General features: G+C 37.0%; 1 protein-coding gene across 1 annotated transcript in view; it reads right to left on the bottom strand.

Moving 5' to 3' along the window:
- Nucleotides 1-3,272: 3,272 nt before the first annotated feature.
- The window catches only part of zmat3 (zinc finger, matrin-type 3), a 38,412-nt gene continuing 22,172 nt past the window's right edge, over nucleotides 3,273-19,512 (bottom strand). Inside the window, exons 6-7 of the mRNA XM_060834135.1 lie at nucleotides 8,303-8,403; nucleotides 3,273-3,571 (exon numbers count right to left, since the gene is read on the bottom strand). Of these exons, the coding sequence (XP_060690118.1) occupies nucleotides 3,363-3,571; nucleotides 8,303-8,403 (310 nt within the window). The 3' untranslated portion in view covers nucleotides 3,273-3,362. The remainder of the gene's footprint in view (nucleotides 3,572-8,302; nucleotides 8,404-19,512) is intronic.

Here is a 19,512-nt window from a genome sequence, read left to right as displayed (position 1 = left end):
AATAGTGAATGACCACTTAGGTTTAAAAGTTTTGCTTTAGTTACACAGATTGTTTTGGCATTCATACATTAGGACAAAATAGAACCACAAGTAAATGCTACTAAAAGAACAAGAAATTATTTTATTCCATAAATGTAAGTTTTATAGAAGAGTATTGTAAAATTGTCAAATAAAAGAAATTCAAAGGTACTTTCAGCAATCCATCCTTTCAAAAGAAAAATACTGTAAATGCTGGAAATTGAAAATTAAAACAGGAAATACTGTAAACATTCTGAAGATCAGTTGTGTGTGTAGAGAAAGACTAACAGTATTTATTTCAGATCAATGACCTTGTATCAGAACTGGAAAAACAGGTTTTAGCTAAGAAAGTAAAAGCACAAAGGGAAAGTGGGGGAATGACATCTCTAAAACATGAAAGGCAGGAGATTAAATGATAAAAGGGATGATGATGCAAGGCAAAAGAAAAATGATAACAGAACAAGAAACAAAAGATGGGTCAGAATGAGATGTGAATGGCAAACAGAATTATTTTGTCATCCAAAAGGAAACAAAATAGGGCAGAAGTAGTAGTTCTAAGGAGAGGCTGGACTTTTTCCTTATGGCGTAGGAGGCTGGGGAGTGACCACATAGAGGTTTATAAAATTATGAGGGGCGCAGATTGGGTGAATAGCCAAGGTCTTTTCTCCAGACTTAGGAAATCCAAAACTAGAGGGCATAGATTTAAGGTGAGAGGGAAAGATTTAAAAGGGACCTGAGGGGCAACATTTTCACACAGAGGATGGCGTATATATGGGATGAGCTTACCAGAGAAAGTGGTGGAGGAGGGTACAATTACAACATTTAAAAGACTTTGTACAGGTACATTGATAAAAAGGTTTAGACAGATATGGGCCAAATGCAGGCAAATGGGACTCAGTTCAGTCAGAAAATCTGGTCAGCATAGATGAGTTGGGCCAAAGGGCCTGTTTCTGTACTGTATGAGTCAACGTAATTGTTGAATTCAATGTTAAAACTAGAACACCGTAAAATGCCTAATTGTAAGTGTAGTTGCTGTTCCTCAAGCTTACATTGAATTCACTCAAACAGTCAGTGCATGGTGGAGCAGAGAATTAAAATGGTAGGTGACAAGAAGCTTGTGAACAAATGTGTTCTGCAATGCAGTCATGCAATCTGCATTGTGAACAGTGGGGGCATGGGCCGTGGAGAGGATGGAACAGGAAGAGATGTTACCTGCACATGCATGGACATGAGTCATTATAAAATGTCTGTTGGAGGTGACTTAGGAATTGTTCAGTATTTTAAATCTTTAAATATTTCTAATTTTGATGAAAAGTTAATTCTGTTTCTCTATCTACAGTTGTTGTTTGGTCTTCTATTTCCTGCATTTTCTGTTTTATTTTATTCTTCTAAATTAAATTTCTTATTTCTGAGATGTATGTGGTAATAAACTAAGAAAAAAAATTTTTGTGAAATATATATATCTTATAAATCAAACTGTCATCAAAATGTCACTGTATAAATTTATTTTTAGGTCTTTTCTGTGTGGCATTTTGTAACTGTTCTTGTTGAACAGAAATTATCAGTGAGGCAGAATATTAAAAATAAGACCAGAAGTGAATCCATGTTTGAAATGGAAATGCTAGCCTGCGGATTGTATCCACAGTCAACCCACAGTCCAAATAAATACACTAATGCAGTGGACACAGATTGATTTTTAAATGTAATTTCTTTTTCGTATCAATATCATTATATAAGCCTCAAAGGCACAATTTGACTATCTTTTAAAACTTAAGGCATTAAAACAGATTAATTTTCATGTAGAGAAAAATATGACAATGATTGGAAAATTTAGCAAAATTTAACCAGTGAAAAAAAAATGCCGTGGGATGGAGACTTAAATTTTTTAACCTTTTTTTTGTAAAGAAAATACAGTGACAGTAAATGACAAAAAAGTGAACTATAATTTGAGAAAGAACATTCATGAATAAATGTTGGTTTTATTAAAAGGTGGACATTGTTTTTTTCTTGAAGCCTTGGTAACTGGTGAAAGGGGCGAGGAGGTCAGAATACAAAAGGTTGCTTTGAATTAATGAAAATATTCATTTTTCATCAATAAAATGTAATCTTTGTAGCATATCTAACACAATTCACATTTTCACTCATTATTATTTTATCTTAGCTTTACTAGGTTTATTTTCCATAATGTAATTCACAAACTTACCTTTCTCAAACTCTGGCACAAACTCAGTCAGTCATCTATCTTAGGTTTGGAAAGAATTTTATCCATTAATTGCTGATATTAAACAGAGTGGCTCACTAAAGGATAGCATATATACCTTTTCCATAATTTTGGCCTTCACTTTTTATTTTTAAAGTTAGCCTTCAGTGGACTTTGTCAGATTTGGTACAGTGAAATCAGTCTTAAAAGGAACACATTATTATTAGGATCCTTTTAAATAAGACCAGGTAGTTTCAAGGTTCACAAGAACAACCACAATATTCTTTAATTTTTCTGATGGTGACTGTTTAGTAGTGCATGCATGCTAATAATGCAGCTGGTGGCTAAATTACTGAGTCCAATTGTGAAAAAGCTCAATTATATACATTTTATATGCTAATATAATAACATAAATTCTGGGATGCTTCAACTTTGTTGATTTAGCAACATCATATCAAGCTTATCAACTCTTCAAAGTTTGCATCACTCCACAAGTGTTATTGACACATTTCAAACAAAATTTTCAACAATGAATTAAAGAAAACAGAACAACAGGTATTAACATATTATTGCACTTTTCATATCTACCTTTTCCACAGGAAAACCAATGGTGAAACTCTCTATACAAAGATCATTCAACAATACATGAATGATTCAGCGTTGAACATTTATTTGTATACCACCTTTTGAATCAATTGCAGAGGGTCATTATAAGCTGCAAATCAAAAGGAAATCAAATATTAAAGAGACTGCTTAAAATTACATTAAAATTCCAAGAAAGCTGAACATTTTGTTAAAAAATATTCCATGAGCAAAACAAATGTTACATCACTTAAATGTTACCAAACCATCTGTAGAAGCAGCATGTGACCAGTTTCACAAACATCCCTTTAAGGGATAAATCTTAGCAACAGATGGAGGTTTTCTAGACACAAATTAGCATTAAACATTAAATTAAAATGTTAAGAGAATACAAAGTACATTTTGACAATTAACAACAAACCTCTGTACAATTAAAAAATGGATTCAATGATTCTTTTTCTTAATGATCAAGTCTTTACATTTTCTATACAGAAATTGTGAATGTGTCATCAACAATTATAACCATCTCATAAAGTTTCAAGATGCACTTATTTCCAAGGCTTCATGCATAGCCAAGATTTTCCATCTCATTGCGGTATCGTTGCTCTGACACCTTGCTCTTATGCAGTTTGCTTTCAAGATGAAGCCGAAATTCTTGTTCCTCACTTGCACCAATATTACACATTGAACAGTAGAACTGTCCACTTGGTGTTACACACATTGCTAGGTCACGTGGAATCCGTTGACGGGAGCGTGGATTAGAGTAAGGACCTACATAATGATAGCATAACATAAATTGATCTTCAATAATTTGGAGAAACATGTGACAACGTGCTTCCAACAACTTATGTTCTAGAATTAAAGAGTTTAAGATTCTTTAATTTGTTCTATTTCTATTAACAGTTGTGAAAAAACTAGCTAATTGTTACATAACCCTTTTTATAAGTTTTTTTGTGGAAGTATGATGCAGTTATCAAAACTGAACACTATGTGTTCACGTTGGGCCTTTGTGACATATCTGCTATTATGCTCAAATTTGAGTCTATGTCTCTGCAAAAATTCATATTATTTACCTTTTTTTGATATCCATTATTTTTTAAATACATAAAATTTTAAAGTTAGCTTTGATAGATACATAGTTTATCACCAGTCTTCCAAATTATATTCACAAACAAAAACTGCTGAAAAGCAAACTTAACATTTTGGGTCCAGTGACCCATCTTTAAAACCGGAATTACAATGACAATTCACGTCCTTTTTCAAATCCATTGTTGTGTCTTTTGTTTCTATTGCTTCCCCACTTTAATGTCATTAACAAATTTAACAAGTTTGCAGGTCCAGATCTTGAAACAGATTTAGGTGGTATGAAGCCCACTAGCATAGTAAAGTTTCTATTTGCATCAAATAACAGCATATTTTGAATCACTGCAGTGAGAAGTTCCAATCCTTTCAAACAATTATGCATCTTTTCCATGAGATACCTTGCAATAGATCAAAATAGCTCATCACAAACTTGTAATGAAGGTCAAATTCCAAGCCTAGTGCTAATAGTAAACAACTAGAAATTATATTTACTTGCATGAGACTTCCTTACTTAATAAAAAGACCACTATCTTTAAATAATGTCCTAATCCTGTCAAATTGGCATCAATGGTATAGATCTGTCAACATTACAGAAGTTATTCCAATGAAGCAATTTTGACACAAACTGACTGGTTTCAGTATAAATTATGGCTTGAACATGGAATAAAAAGCCACTCCATGACATGGATTGAAGTAAGTACAACGACAAATCGAAGGGACAAAATTCATAAGACCCAATGATAGGAAAAATATATTTTGAAGGAGAAAAATAATAAGCTTGTAAAGAAGCAATAAAAGGTACATATAGAACATTACAGCACAGTACAGGCCCTTCGGCCCTTGATGTTGCGCTGACCTGTGAAACCATCTGAAGCCCATCTAACCTACACTATTCATTTTTTTCCATCCAACGACCATTTAAATGCCCTTAAAGTTGGCGAGTCTATTACTGTTGCAGGCAGTGCGCTCCACACCCCTACTACTCTCTGAGTAAAGAAATATCTATCCTATATCTATCACCCCTCAATTTAAAACTATGTCCCCTTCTGCTAGCCATCGCCATTTGAGGAAAAAGGTTAAATGCAGAGGAGCCTCATACAGAACATAAACATAGGCATAAACAGTTAGTCCAAATGGTCTGCTTAATTTGTCAGGTGAATTGGCCATGCTAAATTGCCCATAGTGTTAGGTAAGGGGTAAATGTAGGGGTATGGGTGGATTACGCTTCGGTGGGTCGGTGTGGACTTGTTGGACCGAAGAGCCTGTTTCCACACTGTAATGTAATGTAATCTAATGTAATCTAATCTAATCTTGTATAACCAAGCAATTCTAATTATAATCCTATGTTAGGTAACTTTATCAGGAGTATAATATAAATTCCTCTCCTTCCTAAGAATTGGCAGAATTTAATACATTTCTTCTCTGAAAGAGGATAGTGAACCTGAAATTCCAGAGTGGTGTCACGGCTGGGTTGTTATGTATATTCAAGGCTGAGACAGATTTTTAATCAGCAAGGGAATCAAGGGTTGTAGAGAAAAAGCAGGAAAGTGGATTTGAGAATTATCAAATTAGTCATGACCTACTTCTGTTTCTACATCTTATGACTTCATAATCAGCATGTATTGAAGACTAGCCTTAATCATAAAATTCCTACAGTGTGGAGGCAGGCCATTCAGCCCACACGGAGCCTCCAAACAGCATTCCACTCAGACCCACCCCCTACCCTATTCCTGTAGCCATGCATTTCCCATGGCCAATCCACTTAACCTAACCATCATTGGACTGTGGGAAAAAACCAGAGTACCCAGAGGGGACCCACACAGACACAGGGAAAACATGCAAGCTCCATGCAGACAGTCCCCCAAGCGTAGAGTCAAACCCAGATCTCACAACACCAGGTTAGAGTCAAACCCAGATCACACAACACCAGGTTATAGTCCAACAGGTTTAATTGGAAGCACTAACTTTCGGAACGCCGCTAGTGCTTCCAATTAAACCAGTTGGACTATAATGTGTAAGGTGGCAAAGGCTATGGACTTGCCTTCTCTGAGGATTGAACTCAGGACCTTCAGATTATGAGACTGACGCGCTGCCTACTGCGCTGGTGTTGTGTGATTTTTAACTTTATACACCCCAGTCCAAAACCGGCATGTCCAAATCATCCACTGAAAAGGAATAGGGGACTTTGTGGAGGCAGGCCATTCAGCCCACACTGAGCCTCCAAACAGCATTCCACTCAGACCCACCCCCTACCCTATTCCCGTAGCCATGCATTTCCCATGGCCAATCCACTTAACCTAACCATCATTGGACTGTGGGAAGAAACCAGAGTACCCAGAGGGGACCCACACAGACACAGGGAAAACATGCAAACTCCATGCAGACAGTCTCCCAAGCGTAGAGTCAAACCCAGATCACACAACAGGTAGCAGTGTTAACCATTGAGCCACTGTGCCACTACAATGATAGGAAGACATAAAGGTAATACTCAATGACACATGCTGAGTTGGCTAATTTTATCTCAGATAGCAGTAGGTTACTAGAATTTATTTATCAGACCTCATTTTGGAACTGGAGGGGGAATGTAGAAAAAAGACTTAATTCCTGCTTGACAGTTAAGAAATGACTTTTTCCTTTAAAAATTACTTGATTGTAGGTGAGAACAGGATTGGGCTTCCCATTCCTATTATCAGAGACCTGCAGACATCTTTTGTCCAGGATCGCATGAAAACTATCTACTTGTGTGAAGTCCTAGAGTATTGGAAATCAATGTAGCAATCATTAAGTGAACAAGAGAAAAGGGAAGTTAATTGGGCAAGGAAAATAGGGGGATTCAAAAGAAGTGTGTTTTACAAATGTAATTTTATTGTTCCCTAATTTCTTTAGAAAATGGAAAGTTTCACAATCAATTATTTCTCTCACAATTCTTGGTCTATACCCAAATTGGTGATAGGAACTCTGCACAAAATGGGATTCAAACAGTAATTTATTCTTCACATTTGCAATTAATATTAAAAGAAACCAAAATTTTCATGACGCTGCCTTCAAAAGTATCAAATTAAAATCTATGGCTTTGTCAACTGAATTAAGCAAGTATCAGGTATCTGCCACATCCTTATGGTAGCACTTTCATCTCAAAATCAGAAGGTAAAGGATTTAAGTCATACTCCAGGGATTTGAGTACATAATCTAGGCTAACACTTCAGTGCAGCTTTAAGGGATACTGTGAGAAGTGCTATCTTTCAGATGAAACATTAAACCTAATTCCCATCTTGATTACCTACAGTGTGGAAACAGGCCCTTCAGCCCAACAAATCCACACCGACCATCCGAAGAGCAACTTATCCAGAGCTCTGTTCCATTTCCTTAAATCAGGAGTATTTCCATCCTTGGTGAACTCCCAGGAAGTTTCCCACCAACACGTGGCACATTATTGGCATTTAGATTCAGTGTAAAAACTTCCAAAAATGTCACACCTTGTTGAATGGCATGTAACTAAAATTTTAATGGCATACTTCATAATTACTGTTCAATAGCCTTACCAGTTCTGAAACATTCATTTTAAATTTGAGGAAGTTTCAAATTTTATCGTGATTAAAAGTTTTACACATTCACAAACGTTTATTCTGCTTTTAATTTTTGGTTTGATGTTTATGAATATTTCAATATGCTTGATTGTTTACCTGTTCACTGACATCCCTGCTGCTGTGTGCTGGATTTATAGTGCAGTGAAGAATCTAAGAATTTCTATCATATATTTCAGAAGATATTCATATAAAGATTTCAAGGCCACCAGAAGTTGCTAGTGACAAAATCTTAACCTCAGTCTTTTCAAAAGTCTTTTCAGCAATTAGCAGCAACACCAATGAGTACATTCTTGCTGTTGTGATGATACAAGATAGTGAAAACTGCAGCAAGTGTGTTCTTCTTATTGCAATGGTGCATAGCAATGTTGTTTTTCTCACTGATAAGTATTCTAAAATGGGAAGCAGTAGTGATTGAACCTGGACTGAAAGCCATAATTTGAGTGCATAACATGGGCCTACAGGATGCGCAAATATCCTTTCGCTGTATTAGAATCACTAAATTTCAAATTTCAAGGATTCTGATAGTGTGTGTATATAAAACATATATGGAGGAAAACCTTTCTTAGTTCATGAATTAGCTACACAAGTCAAGATAGAGAACAAATGACCTTTGATTTTGACAAATTATGGCCCAAGAGTACATTTTAGATATTTAGAACTCCAGGTCTCAGCACCAGTCTTAAGACTACCTTCTCAAGTGGATGCAAAAGAGATTTGAACAAAAAGGGAGTTCTTGGATTGTACTGAACATGACTAAAATTATTTATCTTGTTGCTGTACGTTTCTATATTGCAAACATTTAACATGTTTGGAAACAGAAAGTAGTAGATACCTAGTGTATTTTGAACTCCATGTAGATTACGACGATTTGGCACAATTTTAAATTCATTCCCTTCTTTCCTTGGTCTTCTCTTTGTGAGCTCTGTTGCCTCTCTGCAAAATTAAGATAATTGTTAGTCAAATATTTAACAAGTGCACAATTTGTTTAAATAGTTCATAGCAATCCTCTTTTTATTTTATTCTGATTAGAATATTTAGCAAGTGCAAAGCTTTGACCTTTGTTCTGTTATTAACAAGGACAGTTTATAATTTGTGTAATTGACAGCACAATTTTCAATTAAATATCTCTTCAAATGAAGGAAGATATAAAATTTGCAAATAAAAGTGCTCAATCCAAGTGGTATCTCATCAGAGTTTAATGTGGATAAACTGGAAGAATGCTAAATTTGAGAGTTTCTGCATACCATTTATGATTACAGAAAATACGTAATGGCATGCATGCTCTGAATAGCACCACTTTAAAATAAGCCTAGTAATCCATTCCAACCAGAACCAAGTTGATGACAGGAAGAATCATCACCAACATACATATCTTCAGGCTTTTTAACCAAACACAAGCCTGACAGAAAGATTGTTGTTATGTTTTGCTGTCTTCTTTATCCCAAACAATTACCTTAGTACAAATTGGAAGATTCCGGGTTTGTGAATGTATATTTACAGGCCGTTTGACCACAGATAAATTGTGATCCTGTTATTATCCATATTCTGCAGAGCATGATTAAAACTGGGTCTCTTGACTAATTCTCCCCACACTGGACAGTGTCCAGCTTGAGATCACTTAAAGAAAATTATGATTGATGTAACCAGTGAATAAGATCTCTAAGTGATCAGAAGGATTACTATATTTTTCTAATAAATGTTCTGGGCTTTAAAATGATGCAGTAGGTTACAAATACATGTTTGTCCAAAAACCTGCTCTTTATCATTTTAGCAGAGGTGTTAACCTATGTTAAGCCGGTGTTACTACTCCAGGTACTAAAGCAAAAAAGTCTAGGTTAACACTCCAGTGAAAAGCTACACTGTTAAATGTACCACCTTTCAGATATTAATTTAAATCAAAGTCCCCTATTCCTTTTCAGTGGATGATTTGGACATGCCGGTTTTGGACTGGGGTGTATAAAGTTAAAAATCACACAACACCAGCGCAGTAGGCAGCGCGTCAGTCTCATAATCTGAAGGTCCTGAGTTCAATCCTCAGAGAAGGCAAGTCCATAGCCTTTGCCACCTTACACATTATAGTCCAACTGGTTTAATTGGAAGCACTAGCTTTCGGAGCGGCGCTCCGAAAGTTAGTGCTTCCAATTAAACCTGTTGGACTATAACCTGGTGTTGTGTGATTTTTAACTTTTCAGTGGATGTAACATATTCCATGTCACTATTTTGAAAACTAGCAAAAGAATTAGTATTGATATCCTAGACAATATTATCCCTCAAAAAACACCATGGAAACAAAATATCTGACCATTATCATCTTGTTGTTTATGGAAACTTGCTGAGCACAAATTGACTGCAGATTCTCCTACTTTACAACATTCAGGAGCACTTCATTGACTGCAAAGCCCATTGGAACAGCCTAGGTTTTAAAAATACAAATAATTTCAAATATTTCTTTCTTGCTTAGATATGAGGGGTTAAGAGGAGATTATTTTAAAATAAATCAAAGCTAAGTGGCTAATTTAACACCATAAAATGTATTTGAATAAAGTACTGGCAGTTGAATCATTTCCTATAAGATTATTCCAGCCGTATTACATTCTACATTTAAAAACAATTTCTAATTGGGTTGATCACACTGATAAATCTTTGGGCAAATTTGCATTTATGTTGTTCTGATTATCTCACAATTAGCAAAATCATTTGTTTTTCGGGAATGCTGATTAAAGGTGAATTGCTGGGCAGGTAATTTGGAGCATTGGCTTCAGGCCTTTTTTATGGTCAGGTGAACAGAAGGAAACTCGGTTTCATGTTCTCTCTGAAAGATGATGCTTCCAAAAGATGCGACATTCCTTTCTTGCTGTGATGAAGTGTTGTTTATGTGTTCAGATCCTCGAAAGGGGCTTCAACCCACAAATATTTGACTCAAGAGTTAGAATGCTGTCATTAAGCCAAGCTGAGACCATAAATTTTATTTAAGCTGTTGGGTAATTCGTAAAATGATAAGATATTTAATCACATGGTCACAAAGTTTTTTTCTGCTAGAACATGTATAAAAGTACAACCTCAAAAAAGATAACAAATAACTTATTTCAATGTGCAGCACAGAATTTATCAAGCAGTTAATCAGCAAAATTTACATTCTGTTGCAATACCTTTGTCTCATTTCCCATCATCACTCATGTGTGCTTGTTGTTCAGGTTAAAATGTACTCAAACTACTTTCCTATATTCAAGAAGTCCAAAATATAGGCAATTCACCATTGACAGGTCTGGTGTGATTTCAGCTTATTAATTCTGTATCAATTTATGACATAATTGCTCTTAATTGCCATTTTCAAAAGAATAAAGGATCGATTTCATGTATTCATCAATGCAGAAATGGCAGTTCAATGTTGGAGATTACGTAGCACACTAAAGCCCATGGGGAGGAGAGCATCTCTAGGAAGCTGACTTATTGCAGTTGCACACAGAATAACACAGCTATGTTCATTGATTAACAATCAGAGTAACTGACATTTTGATGACATCATTTCACACTTTAGACGATTGCAAAGTTTCCATCTGCTACTTGAATTTACTACAAATCATGAAAAAGAAATCATCATTTTCTAACAAGATGATCAATGAATTTAACTTAAAATGCTACTATTGGAATAGTTTTTGAAATGTAAGCCTTCATAAGAATTAATATGGATGCTTCACTCATAAAATATGATAATCATTGTCAGTTTTAGCAAGCAAACTAACAAAATACCCTTTTTATTGTCTTATACCTTCAAGATGCTGAAAATAGATATAAAGTAAGATTAGTTACCTTTGATCTGGTCCTCCTTATTCTTCAAATGTAGTTTATCCACCATGTACCTTAGGATATGCCTATTTTTTTTCTGGGAGAGGGTAAAAATCAATAGACCAGTGCCCCTTGGAGGGGTTTTATGCTTATTGAAATCATAACAGCCGACTAATTTTCCTCAGTACTCTAAAACAAAAAGGTATGCCTACAGACCAATCCTCAATACTGTAAGATTGAACTGAAGGCATCACTGCTCAGAGAGGAAAACAAAAACAGTATTAAACAATAAATATACTTGAGATCGAGTTAGGAGTAGTATCGGAGGTATGTTGAAAGGTATGTTGAAAATAAAATACATTTCAAGAATGAAGAAGATTACTCAGGAGGTGTGGTCTTAACTTCTTTCTTACTTGTTTTTCCTTCACAGACCTTAGATCCTCAGCCTAACCACTTGCAGCTGCTTGATCAGTGATCTCCCCTCCATGATAATGTCAGCAATGGGGTTGTTTGCTGTTGTTCCTACTTTTTTTTTCAACTCCATTCACAATGGCTCTGTAAATGAAGCAATCCATGCCAACTACAGTATGATCTTGGATATATCCAGGCTTGACCTGACAAATGCAGGTAATGTATATCACATAAATACTAGAAATGATCACCTTCAAAACAAAATGTCAGCCATTAACCACGGCATACAGTAGCAACTATTCAATTGCCAAATGTCTACATAATCAATATCTTGAGGATTATCATTACTCAAAAAAGCTAAATGGATTGATCAGATCAATACAGTGGTAACAATAGAAGGTCAGAAGTGGGTATACTGCTTTGAATGATTAGTTTCATGATGCATCTAAAACTCATAACTACCTCAAATGAGGAGTGTGATAGAATGCCGACAATTTGCCTGGATGATTGAAGGTAGCAGCAACAGGAAATAAACTCAACGATTCAGAAGAAAACAGCCTATTTGATCAACTCCTCTGCCATTGATATTCATCACTGGATCACAGTAGTTGTGGTATGTTCTGCCATAACTCACAAAGCTTACTTTGACAGCATTTCCTAACCCTGAAAACTTTACCATCAAACAAACTCCCCTCCAAGGCACACAGTATCCTGACTTGAGCATATATCAATGTAACAGCTGAGGGAAAAAAGAGCAAGGATAGGTCATTTAGAGTCATACAGATGTACAACATGGAAAGAGACACTTTGGTCCAAACTATCCATGCTGACCAGATATCCCAACCCAATCTAGTCCCATCTGCCAGCACACGGTCCATATCCCTCCAAATCCTTTCTATTCATAAATCAATCCAGATGCCTTTTAAATGTTGCAATTGTACTAACCTCCAATACTTCCTCTGGCAGCTCATTCCACAGATGTACCACTTTCTGCGTGAAAACGTTGCCCCTCAGATCTCTTTTATATCTTTCCCCTCTCACCCTAAACCTATGCCCTTTAGTTCTGGACTCTCCCACCCCAGGGAAGAGACTTTGTTTTTTTTTATCCTATCCATGCCCCTCATGATTTTATTAACCTCTATAATGTCATCCCTCAGCCTCCGACGGTCCAGGGAATACAGCCCCAGCCTATTCAGCTTCTCCCTATAGCTCAAATTATCCAACCCTGCCAACATCCTTGAAAATCTTTTCTGAACCCTTTCAACTTTCACAACATCCTTTTGATAGGAAGACCAGAATTACATGTAATATTCTAAAAGTGACCGAACCAATGGCTTGTACAGCCTCAACATGACTTCCTAACTCCTGTAGTTGAAAAATGTGGTGCTGGAAAAACACAGCAGGCCAGGCAGCATCCAAGGAGCAAGAGACTTGATGTTTCGGGCACAAGCCCTTCTTCAGGAATGAGGAAGAAGGACTTGAAGAAGGTCTTGTGTCCGAAATGTCGATTCTCCTGCTCCTTGGATGCTGCCTGACCTGCTGTGTTTTTCCAGCAGCACATTTTTCAACTCTGGTACTCCAGCATCTGCAGTCCTCACTTTCTCCTAACTCCTGTACTCAATACTCTGACCAATAAAGGAAAGCACACCAAATGCCTTCTTCACTATCCTATCTACCTGTGACTCCACTTTCAAGGAGCTATGAGGGATGTTACCATTATGTGTATAAGTCTTACTAAGCTCTGCTTTCCCAAAATGCAGCATCTCACATTTATCTAAATTGAACTCCATTTGCTGCTACTCAGCCCATTGGCCCATCTGATCAAGATCCCATTGTAATCTGAGGTAACCTTCTTCACTGTCAACTACACCTCAGCACCTATCCTTGTGGCTCTCCACTGGTCACAGGCCTCCAATCTGAAAAACAACCCTCCACCACCACCCTCTGTCTTCTACCTTTGAGCCAGTTCTGTATTCAAATGGCTAGTTCTACCTGTATTCGATGAGATCTAACCTTGCCAACCAGTGTCCCATGGGGAGCCTTGTCAAACACCTTACGGAAGTCCATATAAATCACATCTACCACTCTGCCTTCATCAATTCTCTTTGTTACTTCTTCAAAAAACTCAATCAAGTTTGTGAGACATAATTTCCCATGCACTAAGCCATGTTGACTATCCTTAATCAGTCCTTGCCTTTCCAAATACATGTACATCCTGTCCCTCAGGATTCCCTCCAAGAACATGCCCACCACCAACATCAGACTCACTGGTCTATAGTTCCCTGGCTTGTCCTTACCACCCTTTGTAAATAGTTGCACCACGTTGGCCAACCTCCAGTCTTCTGGCACCTCACCTGTGACTATTAATGATACAAATATCTTTGCAAGGGGCCCAGCAATGAGTTCTCGATCATCCCATGGAGTTCTAGGATACACCTGATCAGGTTCTGGGGATTTATCTACTTTTATGTGTTTCAAGACATCAAGGACTTCCTCCTCTGTAATATGGACATTTTTCAAGATATCACCACCTGTTTCACTACATTCTATATCTTCCATGTCCTTTTCCACAGTAAACACTGATGCAAAATACTTGGTTAGTACCTCTTCCATTTCCCGCAGTTCCACACAAAGGCCGCCTTGCTAATCTTTGAGGGGCTGAAAATGTGTTGCTGGAAAAGCGCAGCAGGTCAGGCAGCATCCAAGGAGCAGGAGAATTGACGTTTCAGGCATGAGCCCTTCTTCAGGAATCTCCAGCATCTGCAGTCCTCACTTTCTCCTCTGATCTTTGAGGGGCCCTATTCTCTCCCTAGCTACCCTTTTGTCCTTAATGTGTTTGTAAAAACCCTTTGGATTCTCAACTCTATTTGTCAAAGCTATCACATGTCCCCTTTTTGCCCTCCTGATTTCCCTCTTAAGTATACTCCAACTTCCTTTATACTCTTCTAAGGATTCATTTGATCTATCTTGTCTATACTTGACATATGCTTCCTTCTTTTTCTTAACCAAAACCTCAATTTCTTTAGTCATCCAGAATTCCCTATACCTACCAGCCTTTCCTTTCACCCTAACAGGAGTACACTGTCTCTGGACTCTCGTTATCTCATTTCTGAAGGCTTCCTATTTTCCAGTCGTCCCTTTACCTGTGAACATCTGCCCCCAGTCAGCTTTTGAAAGTTCTTGCCTCATACTGGCAAAATTAGCCTTCCTCCAATTTAGAACTTCAACTTTTAGATTTGATCTATTATTTTCCATCACTATTTTAAAACTAATAGAATTATGGTCACTGGCCCCAAAGTGCTCCCCCACTGACACCTCAGTCACCTGCCCTGCCTTATTTCCCAAGAGTAGGTCAAGTTTTGCACCTTCTTTAGTAGGTACATCCACATATTGAATCAGAAATTTGTCTTGTAAATGCTTAACAAATTCTTCTCCATCTAAACCCTTAACACTATGGTACGTCCCAGTCTATGTTATGAAAGTTAAACCCACTCTATTATGCTTACCGATGACCGAGATGTCCTTACAAATCTGTTTCTCAATTTTTCTTAGTAAGAGGGGTATAATATAATCTCAATAAGGTGATCATCCCTTTCTTATTTCTCAGTTCCACCCAAATAACTTCCCTGGATGTATTTTCACGAATATCCTCCCTCAGTACAGCTGTAATGCTATCCCTTATCAAAAATGCCACTCCTCCTCCTCTCTTGCCTCCCTTTCTGTCCTTTCAGTAGCATTTGTATCCTGGAACATTAAATTGCCAGCCCTGTCCATCCCTGAGCCACATTTCTGTAATTGCTATGATATCCCAGTCTCATGTTCCTAACCATGCCCTGAGTTCATCCACCTTCCCTGTAATGTCTCTTGCATTGAAATAAATGCAGTTTAATTTATCAGTCCTAACTTGTTCTCTGCTTTGTCCCTGCCTATACCGACTGTTTGACTCACTTCTTTTCTCAAATCTACCAGTCTCAGATTAATCTCTTTCCTCACTATCTCCCTGGGTCCCACTACTACTCTCAAGGATCTCCTTTTTAACTTCCTGCCTAACTCTCTATATTCTCCCTTCAGAATCTCATTTTTCCCTTCCGATGTCATTGGTTCCAATGTGTACAATGACCCCCTGCTGGCCCCTCTACCCTTTGAGAACATTCTGCACCCTCTCTGAGACATCCTTGATCCTGGCATCAAGGAGGCAACATACCATTCTGATTTTTCACTGGTGGCCACAGTAACATCTGTCTGTGTCTCGGACGAGAGAGTCACCAACACAATTGATCTCTTGGAAGCCGACGTACCCCTCATTGCATTACAGCCAGTCTCAATACCAGAAACTTGACAGTTCATGCTACATTCCCCTGAGAATCCATCAACCCCTACATTTTCCAAAACAGCATACTTTATTGAAATGGGGATATAACAGAAGACTACTGCACTACCTGTCTACCTCTCTTACCTTTCCTGGAGTTAACCCATCTATGTGCTGCATCTGCAACTTTTTTCCCTTCCTATAACTGCCATCCATCACACCCCCTTGCTTTTGTAAATTCCTCATTGCCTCTAACTGTCTCTTCAACTGATCCATTCGATCTGATAAGATTCACAACCAACAGCATTTATTGCAGATACAATCCTCAGTAACACGTAAACTCTCCCTAAACTCCCACATCTGACACGAAGAGCATATCACTCTACAAAAGACCACTTTTGCTTTTTCCAGTCTACAGACCCAGAAAATAGCACTGTCTTATTCCTCTATAAAACACTGCTCCGGGTTAAGTTAATAGTTATGGTTTATGTTTTTAAGTTTAGTCAAGAGACATATCTCAATAAAACATATAATCAAGAAAGAACCAGCTCTACTCACTACTGCAGACTTTCTGTAGGCCACACACTTAAAAATATTCACTTATCTGTTTCTGTGCTGTAACCTCTCCCAAACAGGTTCCTTCAAGATTAGTTGTGAATTTCATTGTTTTTGTTAATTTTCCCAGATGCACTCTGATGTCCAGCGATACATGAATTCAAACAGCAAAGGCAGTAACTTCGCAGGTTTACTGCTCTGTCAGTTAGCAGTATGGGTTTCTTTTTCGTTCTCTCTCCTGCACTGGCCTCATCTTGTGCTGCCTTTGTCTGTTCCTTTCGCTTTTAAAAGTGCTGTTATTTTGACTTTTTTTTTCTCCAAAGTTCCAAACAATGCAACAGCATATAAAACAGTAACTGCTGCTCCTGGAATTTGAGGAAATCATCTCCAACACCTAAAATACCTCAAAAATGGCACAGCCTGTTACAGCCAGAAATATTTACCGTCCTCCATCTTGGATTACCTAGAATTCGCCCTTCAGTCATCCAATATGATCATAATTCGTCATCTACCTCAACTCCACTATCGCACAGTATCCCCACAACCCTTAACACCCAAAAATCTATTAATCTGTTTCTTGAATATATTCAATGACTGAGGACCACAGCTCTGGGGTCGGGGGTTCTCAACCTTTTGATTAGGAGAAATCTCTTCACTCACAGTCCTAAATGGTCAAAATCTTATTCTAAGACTCTCACCCATAGTTCTATACTCTCTAAACAGGGAAACATCCATCCAAAATCTGTTCTGTTAAATCCCTTAAGAATTATACACGTTCTAATTAGATTGCGTTTCATTTTCCTTAGTTTGAGGAAATGTAGGTTTACTCGACTCAATCTCTCCTCATAGAACATTTCTCTCAATTTAGCAATATCCCTTCACTGTTGTTGGGTGAAAAATCTTGATTTGCCCTAATTACCGCTCTCCTAAGAACATGCGGTAAAAAAATTACCATTCTCAAAAGGCATCAAAGGCTAGGCAATACACATCCCTTGCCAGCATTGCCTCTATGTCAATAACAAAAATTACCTTAGCAATTAGAGACAAAATTACTTTGATTTAAGGTGACAGTTTATGAATCAACTTACAACAGAGGGGCTTTGGATAAAACTTCACTGAGTAATAAAGGTGTTCACTTTAATCAAATGTATTCCCTCAAAAACAATCTAAAACATCTATACTGATGTTAAGCCATTAAGATATATGTGTTGAACAGACCTTTTCTCACAAAGATAAATTTTCTATGGTCCTTAGCTTTATGAAGTGGTAATCTCAAGTTTTATTGATAGAAAACCTAAATGACCTTCATTTAGCAATTAATCCTATAAAATGTAAAAGCAGTAAGTTTACACAGAATATGTGCCTTCAGTCATCTGTGATATTATCAGTTTTGAGGCTTGAGTGAAATAAATATTGCAAATATATTTTGTTAGAATATCATAATATATGACTGTAAGATCTCACACAATTAAACAACTATCATTTGGTGGTGAATGTTTTGAACTTATTTTCTACTTTAAAAATTATTTGACAAGCATTGATTTGAAAGTTTGTTTTCTCAACAACAAAATTATCTGTACCAGATCATGTAAAATGACAAGATTAACTGACATTCTGAGACAGTGTGCCGAGCTTACGCTAAATTAAATAGAAAAAGGACTTGGTTTTGCCTGCTAACTATCTAAAGATCTAACAGGAATTATTTATGAGAAGCAAACAATTCACGTGATGCAAGATTATATTATGTCCTCCAATGAGTTCACAATATTTGCTGCATGTAAAGTTACATAAATTTATCACAGCAAAGCTCCAAGAACAAATACCACAATTTACCATCTGGCCTGACTTGCAATTTGTTTCTTAAATCTTATATACAAGAAGTTGCTCCTGAACTCTGAAGTAAACGATGGTTCAAAGCCATTCATAAAACATTTTTTTGCAAATACCATGGGAATAATTACTGTGGTGAAGGTTCTGATTAGATCAGGAAACCTATCTATGACATGGAATAAAAATGATGAAGCAGAAGCTGGCCTTCCACTAATAGGTAAGTTTTCTTTTGCATACAATACTCCTGCATCTCTTCATATTGCTTTCCAAAGGGGTGTTTGTCAGAAAGGAAACTGATGAAAACTTATAGGTGACGGTTAATTACAATACCTTTGAAATTGAGGCATTCAGGTAGAAAAAGGCTTGTCTTTGGAGTTAAATTGCATTAAACTGGCAAAGTTTCACCCATGCAATTTCCAATATTTAGTTTAACTGATTTTAGTAGAACTAAATATGGGCTGGATACATAACACGTGCCCCATTTGATACCACTCAACACAAATCTGTAATCCATTTCATGATATTGCAAGAATATTAGACATCAATAGCATTTGCATCTACATTGGCGGTATCAAAAGGCAATTTACACTTAGCTCTTCTCATTGTTAGAAGATTACAGTGAATGACAAGGATGTCAAAACCTCTGAGCAAATCAGATTAAGCAGAATGAATACTACAAAAGTAGATATATTAGAGTAGTAGCTGAAACCAATATGAAAATTTTGAGGCCAACTTTCATCAATAAAGCATTTTTTATGACAGACGAAGAAGATTGCTGTATTTACCAGACAGTACAACATAACTAATTCTAGCTAGTTATGATCTGGGAGTTTTGAGCCTCAATCAGGACATCAATTTAAAGATTTCTCAAAGTTGACACACTAACACCTGATGGATACTGTGACAGCACCGCCTTGACCTGGGACCTCTAACACTGAGAAGCATGAAATCAAGGATCCCTTCCAGTTCACAAATCACTTATTTTAAATTATACTGCTGTTCTTTCATCTCAATGTTGGAATTACATTAAGATCATCACTATGATGCATATGAACTTCAGAGGTTCAAGGGAAAGGCCTCATCAAGGCAATAGGTGTGGTCAGCAAATACAGTCTTACCTGTGTTGTTTATATATCATTTTTTTAAAATTC

Source organism: Hemiscyllium ocellatum, chromosome 13, assembly GCF_020745735.1.
Source record: "Hemiscyllium ocellatum isolate sHemOce1 chromosome 13, sHemOce1.pat.X.cur, whole genome shotgun sequence".
Taxonomy (NCBI): Eukaryota; Metazoa; Chordata; class Chondrichthyes; order Orectolobiformes; family Hemiscylliidae; genus Hemiscyllium; species Hemiscyllium ocellatum.
Note: the sequence above shows the minus strand (reverse complement) of the source record. Positions and strands in the feature narration are given on the sequence as shown.